General features: G+C 39.5%; 1 protein-coding gene across 1 annotated transcript; it reads left to right on the plus strand.

Annotated features, from left to right (window-relative positions):
* The first annotated feature begins 5,862 nt into the window (after positions 1 to 5,862).
* LOC107941645 (uncharacterized) lies at positions 5,863 to 11,362 on the plus strand. The gene is made up of 4 exons (XM_016875220.2): positions 5,863 to 6,188; positions 8,566 to 9,976; positions 10,254 to 10,785; positions 10,947 to 11,362. The coding sequence occupies exons 1-4, from the start codon at positions 5,863 to 5,865 to the stop codon at positions 11,360 to 11,362; spliced, it is 2,685 nt and encodes an 894-aa protein (XP_016730709.2).
* Positions 11,363 to 12,358: the final 996 nt, after the last annotated feature.

Consider the following 12,358-nt stretch of genomic DNA (forward strand, 5'->3'; position numbering starts at 1 on the left):
GATGTTTGTCATGCATCAAACATTCATATTCCTCCATTAATAATCAAAATACAAGCATTTCATACATGGGTAAATTTTCATACATGAACTCTAGCTCAAAATATAGCTAGAAATGGGTAGACCATGTTACCCAGACTTTAAAAATACAAAGAACATTAAAAACGGGGCTAGAGAGCACTTACTATTGAGCTTGGAAATGTTGAACAAAATCCTAGCTATGGTGTTTTGTGGTTTTCGGTAGCCAAAGAAGAAGATGGACACATTTTTGGTTTGATTTTCCCTTTTTATTCTTTTAATACCTAAATAGCGAAATGCCCTACGGGTTTCTCTTTCCAATTTTTCCTATGCATGTCCATTTTTGTCCAAAATTTTAAAAATTGGTATAATTTCTAATTAGGACCCTCTAATTCAATTCTAATGCAATTTTCATGCTTAAAGCTTCTAGAATGCAAGTTTTGCACTTTATTCAATTTGGTCCCTAAAATGTAATTGGACATTTTATGCATAGAATTTCTTCATGAAACTTTCACACAAGCATGCATTCATAAAATTATCCTCATAAGAATCATAAAATAACTATTTCTATCTCAGATTTATGGTCTCGAAACCACTGTTCTTTGTAGGCCCTAATTTGGGATGTTACAACTCTACCCCCTTTAGGGATTTTCATCCCCGAAAATCTTACTGGTGAAAAGGTTTAGATATTGTTTCCTCATGGCCTCCTTGGGATCCCATGTAGCCTCTTCAAACCCATGTCTTTCACAAGAGCAACACTTTTGTTTAGCAATTGCTTGAGTTCTCGAGCCAAGATCTTAATAGGTTCTTCATCATAAGTCATATCCGATCTGATTTCAACCTTTTTGGGTATAATTTCATGTGAAGGGTCAGATCTATATCGGCGCAACATGGACATATGAAACACATCGTGAATCTTTTCTAATTCAGTCAGTAAAGCCAATCGATAAGCAACAGGCCCTATCCTCTCAGTAACCTCATACGGTCCTATGAAACGAGGACTCAACTTGCCTTCTCTACCGAATCTCAAAACCTTCTTCCATAGAGATACTTTCAAGAATACCTTATTACCTTCTCTACCGAATCTTAAAACCTTCTTCCATGGAGATACTTTCAAGAATACCTTATTACCAACTTGATACTAAATTTCTTTCCTTTTCAAATCTGCATACGACTTTTTTCTATCCAACGCCGCTATCAAACAATCACGAATTACTTTCACTTTTTCCTCGGTTTCCTTAATCAAATCTATCCCATGAATCTTATTCTCCTTAAGCTCAATCCAATACAATGGTGTATGACATTTACGTCTATACAATGCTTCATAAGGTGCCATTTTCAAACTCGTCTGATAGCTATTATTATAGGCAAATTCAACCAAAGGTAGGTACTTTTCCCAACTACCTTGAAATTCAAGAACACAACATCTAAGCATATCTTCAAGTGTCTGAATTATTCTCTCGGATTGTCCATCAGTCTGTGGATGAAAAGTGACACTAAAATTTAGCTTTGTACCCAAAGCTTCTTGTAACTTCTTCCAAAACCGCAAAGTGAACATCGGATCCATATCCAAAATAATTGATAAAAGTACTCCATGAAGTCTCACAATCTTAGAAATGTTCAGCTCCACTAACTTATCAAGTGAATAATCAACACGTACCGATATAAAATGAGCCAACTTAGTTAATCTGTCAACCAATACCCATATGGCATCTTTCTTTCTTAGTGTCAACGGCAAGCCTATCACAAAGTCGATAGTAATTCTGTCCTATTTCCATTCGGGAACTAAGATAGGCTGAAGTAAACCTGAAGGTAACTGGTGTTCGGCCTTTACTTGTTGGCAAATCAAGCATCTCGATACAAATTCGAATATATCTCTTTTCATGCCAATCCACCAATACATTTTCTTTAAATCATTGTACATCTTTGTGCTACCCGGGTGAACTGACATACCTCCGTTATGAGCCTCATGCAAAATATCCAGAATCAACTCAGCATCCTTCGAGACACAAATCCTTCCACGAAACCTCAAACAACCATCAGGACCTCTCTGGAAATCTAATTCACAGCTCGGCTCACACTGAGCTTTCTTAGCTTGTAACTCTTTACAGCTTCCTGAGCATCACAAATCTATTGAAGGAAAGTCGGTCTAACTTTTAACTCAACTAGAATAGCGCCATCATGAGATAGGGCTAGTCGTGCGTTCATAGCTCTCAAAGAAAATAAAGACTTCCTACTCAAAGCATCGGCAACCACATTTGCCTTAATCGGGTGATAATCTATCACAAGCTCATAATCTTTTTAATAATTCAAGTCGCCTTCGTTGCCTCAAATTCAAGTCTTTTTGAGTCATCAGATATTTAAGACTTTTATGGTCTGAATAAACATGGCATTTCTCCCCGAATAGATAATGTCGCCAAATCTTCAAAGCAAATACAATAGCTGCTAATTCTAAATCATGCGTAGGATAGTTCTTCTCATAGGGCTTCAATTGCCTTGAAGCATAAGCTAATACCTTACCTTCTTGCATAAGTACACAACCTAGTCCATTCAAGGACGTATCAGTATAAATCACAAATTCTTTCCCTGATTCCGGTTGTACTAACACTAGTGCCTCGGTTAACAACGCTTTCAGTTTCTCAAAACTCTGTTGGCACTTCTCCATCCATTCGAACTTAACATCTTTTTACAACAACTTCACCGTTGGAGTGGCTATCATCGAAAACCCTTTCAAAAACTATCTGTAATAACTGGCTAAACCCAGAAAGCTCCTAACTTCGATTACGTTCCTTGGTGGCTTCCATTCGATGATAGTAGAAATCTTACTAGGATCAACTAGTACACCATCTCCTGAAACAATGTGGCCTAAAAATTCAACCTCTCGAAGCCAAAACTCACTTTTACTAAACATAGCATATAACTTCTTATCCCTCAGAGTCTATAAAACAATTCTCAAATTTTGACATGCTTTGCCTCATCTCTAGAATAAATCAAAATATCATCAATAATCACCATAATAAACTTATCTAAATATGGCTGAAAAATCTGATTCATTAAATCCATAAACATAGCAGGACATTCGTTAGACCAAATGGCATAACAAGAAACTCATAGTGGCCATACCTCGTTCTAAATGTAGTCTTAGGCACATCAGACTCTTTCACTCGTAACTGGTAGTATCCAGACCTCAAGTCTATCTTAGAGAACCACGTCGCTCCCTTCAATTGATCGAACAAGTCATCAATTCTTGGAAGAGGATACTTATATTTTATTGTGACCTTATTAAGTTGCTGGTAGTCAATGCATAATCTCATAGAGTCGTCCTTCGTTTTCACGAATAGTATAGGAGCACCCCACGACGAAATGCTTGGTCTCGCGGAACCTTTGTTGGTTAGCTCTTGCAACTGTGACTTCAATTCTTTCAGTTCAGTCGGGGCCATCCTATATGGGGAAATAGAGATGGGTGCCATCCCTGGCATCAGCTCAATACTGAATTCAACTTCTCTAACTGGAGGTAAACCCGGTAATTCCTCCAAAAATACGTCTGCATACTCGGACACAGCCGACATTGACTCAATTTTCAATTTGGACTCCTTTATATTCAATATATATGTCAAAAAAGCTTTATACCCTTTTCTCATATATCTCTAAGCAACCATCGAAGATACATTATAAGAGACTTATTCGCATCATCTGATTCAACCCGAAGAATTTCACCATTTTCACAATTTAGTTCCATAACTTTCTGTCTACAATTCACTATAGCCTCATTTAGTGTCAACCAATCCATACCCAGTACGACATCGAATTCATCAAACGACAACAACATTAAGTTAGCCAAAAAATAATGATCTCTAACCATCAAAAGACATTTCTTGCATACTTTATCAACTATCACATGCTTTCCTAACGGGTTAGACACCTTAATTACAAATTTTGTAGACTCGGCAGGTATATTCATGGTAAATTCCAATTTCATACACATACGAATGAGTGGAGCTAGGGTCTATTAAAGCAATAACATTAGTATCATAGAGAGAAAGTTTACCAGTGATCACATTAGGAGAGGTTGCGTCTTCACGTGCACATATGGCATAGGATCTAGCCGGAACTCTAGCTTCAGACCTTACTGTAGTATCTTGCATTACATTCTTACTACAGGACCCATGCATGACACTTCTCGAGGGTCTTCCCCTAGAAGTTGCCCCACTCGGCCTTGGACTCTGAAATCTTTCTTTTTCCATCATCTCAGGACAGTCTTTAATAAAGTGGTCTAAAGAACCACACTTAAAACAAGATCCTTCACTCACTCTACAATTGCCAAAATAATGTCTACCACATTGCGGACATTCAGCCTTGGAAGGTTCAGCGTTACCCATGCTTGCCACAGACGTAGCCTGAGATCTAAAACCCGAATTTTACTTTTTAAGATTCTCGTATAAATGTCCAGCTGGCACATGTGAACGAGAATACATCTCTCTAGATTTCTTATATTGAGATGGCAACGACTTACTCATGTACCTTTTTCTTGTATCTCTTGCATCGACTCAGCCTTCTTTCTTTCTTTATCCAAGTCTTCGGCTTTACAAGCTCGTTCAACAAGTACCATAAATTCTTTCAACTCAAGAATACCCACTAATGATTTAATATCCTCATTGAGCCCATCTTCAAATATTCTACACATCTTAGCCTCGGAGGTACACACTCTCAAGCATATTTACTAAGTCTGACGAATTCTCTCTCATATTCACTGACTGTAATACGACCCTATTTCAATTTTAGGAATTCCTTACACTTCTGTCCAATGAATCTTTCACTAATGTATTTCTTTCGAAATTCCTCTTGAAAGAATTTCCAAGTAACCCTCTCTAGTGGTACTACAGATATTAGCGTTCTCCACCAGTGATACGCTACATCTTTCAATAGGGATATGGCACATTTCAAGCACTCATCGGGTGTACATGACAGTTCATCAAATACCCGTATCGAGTTCTCTAACCAGAACTTCACTCTTTCAGGGTCATCGTTGGCATTTGCCCTAAATTCTTCGGCACCTTGTTTTCGAATTCTATCGATAGGTGTTCTAGTAAGTCTCATGAAATCCATATGTTGAGGCATTACAGGTGCAGGTTGAGGATTTGGGGGAGGTGGGGAAGGTTGAGCATTCGAGTTTGTTCGAACAAACTCCGCATACCATGTATCCATCATGTGGAGAAAGGCCTCTATGCCTCCCTCTCCTCTACTAACCGTTTCGGGCCTACTTTAAGATGGCACCGCTATATGAAAACACATTTTAATATTTTCAAGAGTAGTCATACTATCATTACTTATATATATGTATGGAATGTATAGCTAGACTCAAATACGCTAGGTTAGTCTGAGATCTGACTAAACTATAGCTCTGATACCACTAAATGTAACACCCTTTACCCATATTCAATGTCGAAATAGGGTTTAAGGTGTTACCGGACTTAAACATTTACAACATGCAAAACCGGGTCACAAAATTTCATCCAAATTAAAACAAATCAAACAAGATCATATTATCCTTATCATGGACCTACGAGTTCCAAAACATACATTAAAAGAAATCTGAAACTAAACTGAGAACTTAAGAAAATTCTAAGAAAAATTCCTAATTTAAGCCTCACATGCTCGTGTGGAGGTAATGCACACGCCCATGTGCTTTGGGACACACTCGTGTCCCTTACCCGTGTGGAATTTTTTGAATTTGTTTTTCATTTCAAACCTTCAGGGGTTTTCACACGGCCAAGCACAAACCTGTGTCCCTCACACAGCCTAGACGCCGTGTCATTGCCCCTGTCCAAAAACTTGGATATTCTGTTTATGACATCATCGCTCATTTGGGGGCACACTGATGTGCTCACACCCTATGGTTCAGCTAGTTCGAGCGAGGATTCTATGGTGCTACCACAAGGTCCCGTTACTCGAGCTCGAGCCAAGAAGTTTAAGGAGTCCATCACAGCTTTTGTAGCTCAACTTTGGATTGAAATGCCATTAGGACGCTTCGAGAAAGCTGATTCCAGTTCCTTGAACTCACCATGCATCTACCTGCAAGTCCAGCTCAACTCATCGAGCTCGCCACCAGCTCACTTCCAGTTCCCCAGCCCGGGTCCAGCTCACTACCAGCTCATGGGTCCAAGTCCAGCTCGGTTTTAGATCATGAGTTGAATTCTAGCTCATGAAGACTACTTTGACTTCATTTGACTGCTATTAAATTTTTATTTAATAAGTTCATTAATTAGTTAATTAATAAACCACATATTAAATTTAGTTCACATTAGTTTTATTAAATATGTCTTAAAAGTGTTTATTGATATTAATTAAATTGTCATAACCGAATTTAATGTTTACATTTGTGTTCACATTAGCTTGAATTAATTTTGTTCACGTTTTCTTGTAGAAACTCAATGGATGTATGGAGCTTGAAGCAACATGTCTTTTGGAGGGTGCATGGACGGCTAAGGTGCATGGACACTCAAGATGCATGAATCGGTGGAATGCATGAATGGCAAGGTACATTAATTCCAAAGGTTCATGAATGACCAAGAGCCATGAATGTTGTGCTACCTCTTCATCTACACAAGTGACTATTCGGTCAAAGGGACATAATACATGCATGAGATGGTTGGCCGAATGACTTCCTCCATGAACCTCTACATTTCATTCACATTGTGTTCACACAACAAGTCCTTTTGGTTCACCATGTTCACACCTATGGACTCTTCAGGTTACGGCATTCACACCTATTTTGGCCCTTGGAGTTACACCATTTAATTCATGATTTTTGGCTAAAGGTTGCCACTTAATTGCTTCATTAAACAAGGGAGGCCGAACCTAGCAAGTGTCCCTTGGAGCTTCATTCATTCACTTGTCATTTCTTAAACATGAAGCATTCACAATTCATGTTCCATAGCAGAATCTAGTCATGCACATTAAGGATTAATTTTCTAGAATTTTCTTTTACTTAATTTGTAAGTATGAAAAGCCATTCGGCTACCTAGACTTTAGGCCTATAAATACTTGTTATTTTTTTTCATGTAAAGAACTTTTGAGACTTTTGTTAATGTTATGCTGCCGAATTTGTTAGGCAAAATTTTTCTCAAATTTCATTCAAAGATTCGATTGGCTTCCTAGCGTCTAGTGTGTCAACCGTTGTTCTTTGTCGAAACCGAACTTATCACTACTCATAGTGTGGCGTTCAAACATACCGAGGTTCCTATCTTGTTAGATAGTGGGTCGATGTTTTCATTTACCAATTCCAAACCGAACTAAAAGAGCTTATAAACAACGGGTCGATACCAAATCGGTATTGGTTCTTGTTTGCACTTTTTGTTCAACCCCATTTCTCCATTTACCAATTATACCTAAACTAACTATTCCAATTCTTCAATTCCCCCGTACCTAATTGAACCAATTCCTTCATCCATACCTATTCGGACTCCAAACCCGAACTTTCAAATTCTTCTTACCTGTTCTAATCCGAACCCAAAACCAATATCCTTCCTTCCTTCATCCGACCTTTTCAATTAAACCCAACGTAACTTCTTGTTGACGATCAGGCACACGAATACGACTCGACTCTTCCGAGGAGGATCGTATCATCTGGTATCAGAGCTACCTAAAATGAGAAGCTTAGACTTTCGAAGTGGAAGCGGAGCATTCCCGAGGTAGGTTCAAAAAAAATTGTATACCGAAGTTTTCTCATTTTGATTGGTTTGTTGCTGTTATTATAAAAGCAAAAATCTACACAGCCGAGAAAAAAAAATCGTGTACAAAAGTGCTTCTATTGTATTTAGTTTACTGATATAGTACAAAAAAAAGTTATACAAGTTTTAAAAAAAAATTTCGAAAAAAATCGAAAAAAAAGTGATTTATGCAATTCAATTGTTAGTTGATCGTCAAGCTTTGATTTGATATAGTTTCCGATCCATCTTCTATCCTACTCTTCCTAATACGCCACACTTTTAACCCAATTCCCTATTCTTTCAGCCTACCCGAAACCGAATACATCAATCACTTGTTACCCCTTTTGAACCTACCACCTAGACCAAGGACTAAGCCTTAACGAATCTGCTTACGAAATCACGAGAAAAGGTTTAGAGAGGTAAAAGGCACGAGAGTTGTAAGTGCAATAGAGTGGAGGTAAAAGCCTAATTTCGAGTATAAACACGAGTGTGAGAGAAACATCTTCTTTTCCTTTTCGAGAGATTGTGAGGTTTTGTGGTGAAGTTTACTTTAACAACATTTTAATGTCACATGAGTCAGATCACAACGTGGAAGATCGTCCGGCAAGACAACCCTTCGCAATGTCCCCGACTTAAACATGCAAGCCTTATTACGAGAAATGGAGCGACTCCTAGATCGAAGGCTCAATCCCATCAAAGACCGTTTGTTCCAAGTTGAAACGAATGGCCAATGTGAAAGAGCACCCGAGGGGGTTAGACTAAGACGGGAGAGGCCAAATTAGAATCGGGGAAGACGAAGGGTCCAAGAAGATGAAGCAAATGACCTTAGTGATCTTGAAAGTGAACAAGAGTCTAATGCTAGTGATCGGCATACGCAACACCGACAACGAGATCGAAGACGCGAAGATGCTGATCTCAAGAACATTAAACTGTGTTTTCCACTGTTTCAAGGTAGATCAGATCCGGAGGCCTATCTTGAGTGGGAAAAAAAGATACAGTTGGTGTTCGATTGTCACAATTACTCCGAGAATAAAAAAGTGAAACTAGTAGAAATAGAGTTTTCGGACTACACCATGATTTGGTGGGAACAACTAACCACTAGTCGAAGGCGTAACGGTGAACGTCCTATCTCTACATGGATCGAAATGAAGGCGGTGATGAGGCGACGATTTATCCCTGCGTACTACCACCGGGAGTTGCACCAAAAACTCCAAAATCTCACGCAAGGGTCCAAAAGTGTCGAGGATTACTACAAAGAGATGGAAATCGCGATGATTCGAGCGGATGTCCAAGAAGATCCCAAAGCAACGATGGCGCGATTCCTGGCTGGTCTAAATCGAGATATAGCAAACGTAGTGGAATTACAACACTACATTGAAGTGGTTGATATGGTCCATATGGCCATCAAGGTGGAAAGACAACTCAAGAGAAAAGGCCCAAGTCGAGGGTTTCCCACTTCTAACCCTTCAAAATGGAGCCAAGGATCAAGTAAAGGACCTACCAATCCTCGAGGGAAGGAGACCACGGTACCTCCAAAAACCAACAAGCCCATCGCCGAAGTAAACAAAGGCAAGGCACCCGAATCGTCATACAATCGAAATCGGGATATTAAGTGTTTTAAGTGTCTCGGAAGAGGCCACATAGCAAGCCAATGCCCAAATCGAAGGACCATGGTATTGCGAGCCGATGGCGAGATCGAAACGGAGGATGAGGAGGAGAAAGAATCTGAATCGGCTTCCGAAGTTGAGGAAGACGTGGAACAACCCATGGAAGGAGAACTACTTGTTGTAAAACGAAGTCTAAGTCTCCAAGGCACGGAGAATAATCTCCAACAAGAGAATATCTTCCACACTCGGTGCCAAGTCAGAGGCAAAGTCTGTAGCGTCATTATCGACGGAGGCAGCTGTACCAATGTAGCAAGTACCATGATGGTTGAAAGACTTGGTTTGCCTACTACCAAGCATCTGAGCCCCTACAAACTTCAATGGCTCAATGACGGAGGAGAGCTTAAGGTAATGAAACAAGTACTTGTCTCTTTTAACATCGGCAAGTATTCGGATGAAGTTCTTTGTGACGTTGTACCGATGCATGCGGGGCATTTGTTACTTGGCCGACTGTGGCAATTTGATAGACGAGTTCAACACGACGGGTATACCAACCGGTATACATTCAAATTCATGGGAAAGAATGTGACGTTGGCGCCGTTGACTCCCAAACAAGTGTATGAAGACCAAATCAAGCTAAAAGCTTCTGTTAAGCAAATGAGAGAAAAAGAAAAAGAAAGTTGTAAAAAAGTAAAGGAAGAGAAAATAAGAAAAAAAAACAAAAGAGAGTGACAAGAAAAATATCCAAGAAAAAGAAGAAAAAGAAAAGAAAATCGAGAAAATGAGTGTTTTTGCAAGAGTTAGTGATGTGAGGAAGGCTTTGGTGATGAATCGAACTATTCTTGTACTTTTGTACAAGGAAGCATTAATTTCTACTAACGATTTACCCGATACCCTGCCCCCTCCTATTTTGTCTTTGTTGCAGGATTTCCAAGACGTTTTTCTAGAAGAAACCCCGAGTGGTCTTCCACCACTTTGTGGAATCGAGCATGAAATTGATTTTGTGCCGGGAGCGGTTATTCCAAATCGACCTGCTTACCGAGCCAATCCGGAGGAGACGAAGGAGTTGCAAAGACAAGTCAATGAACTGATGGAAAAAGGCTACATTCGTGAGAGCCTAAGTCCCTGTGCTATTCCCGTATTATTGGTACCGAAAAAGGACGAAACATGGCGCATGTGCGTGGATTGTCGAGCCGTTAACAAGATAACAATCAAATACCGTCATCCCATTCCTCGCTTAGATGACATGTTAGATGAGCTTAGTGGGGCCAAAGTGTTCTCAAAAATCGATTTGAAGAGTGGCTACCACCAAATTCGGATGCAAGAAGGAGACGAATGGAAAACAGCATTCAAGACCAAGTACGGACTATATGAATGGTTGGTTATGCCTTTTGGCCTTAACAACGCTCCAAGTACGTTCATGAGACTAATGAACCATGTCTTAAGGCCTTTCATCGGTAAGTTTTGTGTGGTATATTTCGACGATATATTGATTTATAGCAAATTTATGGAAGAACATGTAAGTCATCTCAAATCTGTTTTAGAAGTTTTGCGAAAAGAGACCTTATATGCTAATTTAAAGAAATGCTCTTTTGTTCTAACAAAACTATTTTTCTAGGATTTGTGGTTAGTGCGGATGGTCTCGAGGTAGACCAAGAGAAGATTAAGGCCATACGAGATTGGCCAAGGCCTACGAGCGTTACGCAAGTTCAAAGTTTCCATGGCCTAGCAAGTTTTTACCGACGATTCGTTTCGAATTTTAGCACTATTGCTGCTCCACTTACGAGTGTTATTAAGAAAAATTCTTCTTTTATTTGGAACGATGAACAAGATAAATCATTTCTAAAAATCAAAGATTGTCTCACTAATGCTCCTTTGCTTGCCCTTCCAGATTTCTCGAAGACTTTTGAGATCGAGTGCGATGCTTCGGGCCTTGGAATCGGGACCGTGTTGACACAAGACGGACGTCTTGTGGCTTACTTTAGTGAAAAACTCAATGGAGCCGTACTCAACTATCAACTATCCGGTGTATGATAAAGAGATGTACGCGCTCATACGAGCCCTTGAGACATGGCAACATTACTGTTGGCCTAAGGAATTCGTTATTCACTCCGATCACGAAGCCTTGAAGCACATCAAAGGCCAACATAAGTTGAACTGACGCCACGCGAAGTGGGTTGAATACCTTGAGTCGTTTCCGTATGTCATCAAATATAAGAAAGGTAAAGATAATATCGTGGCTGATGCGCTTTCAAGAAGGTATACTCTGTTATCATATTTGGATTCTAAGATTCTTGGTTTTACATTATTAAAAGATTCCTATGTAAACGATTCCGATTTTGGAGAGATATTTGTTTCTTGTGAGAAAGGTCCTTTTGAAAATTTTTATAGGTACGAAGGCTATCTTTTCCGAGAAGGTAAATTATGCATTCCTTGTGGATCTGTCCGAGACCTATTAGTGCATGAGGCGCATAGTGGCGGGCTTATTGTAACACCCCGTACCCGAGTCCGTCGCCGGAGTCGGACACGAGGGGTTTGCAGACTTAAATCACTTCTTTGCACAATCCATTTTAAATTTTCCAGGCAAGCTGGCTAACTGCGTCACTGTCACCTTAAAAATCATATCTTGAGTTTCACAACTCGAAAATAATCTTCGTGATTTTTCCCTGAAACTAGACTTATATATGCATCTACAAATTTTTTTCTAGAATTTTGGTTGGGCCAATTAGTACAGTTTATTAGTCAAAGTCTCCCATGTTACAGGGATCGACTACACTGACCTTTGCGCATTACGACTTGGATATCTCCCTGTACAGGGCTTCAATACTGATGTCGTTTGTTTCTATAGAAACTAGACTCAAAAATGAATCTATTCATATATGGCATGACTTCTAATTATCTCTGGTTAATTTATAATGAATTTCCAAAGTCGGAACAGGGAATCCAGAAACCGTTCTGGCCCTGTCTCACGAGAACCTGAATATCTCTTAACATACTGTCCATATGATCGTTTCGTTACTTTCCTATGAA

The sequence above is a fragment of the Gossypium hirsutum genome, chromosome A03, assembly GCF_007990345.1.
Source record: "Gossypium hirsutum isolate 1008001.06 chromosome A03, Gossypium_hirsutum_v2.1, whole genome shotgun sequence".
Lineage (NCBI taxonomy): Eukaryota > Viridiplantae > Streptophyta > Magnoliopsida > Malvales > Malvaceae > Gossypium > Gossypium hirsutum.

Bases quoted from the DNA above. Each gene is read 5' to 3' on its own strand.
- LOC107941645 (XM_016875220.2), top strand. From the start codon at position 5,863: ATGACATCATCGCTCATTTGGGGGCACACTGATGTGCTCACACCCTAT. The intron at 6,189-8,565 runs GTTTTAGATCAT...TGATCTTGAAAG, and splicing joins ATGGGTCCAAGTCCAGCTCG to TGAACAAGAGTCTAATGCTA. The intron at 9,977-10,253 runs GTTAAGCAAATG...TCTTTGTTGCAG, and splicing joins AAATCAAGCTAAAAGCTTCT to GATTTCCAAGACGTTTTTCT.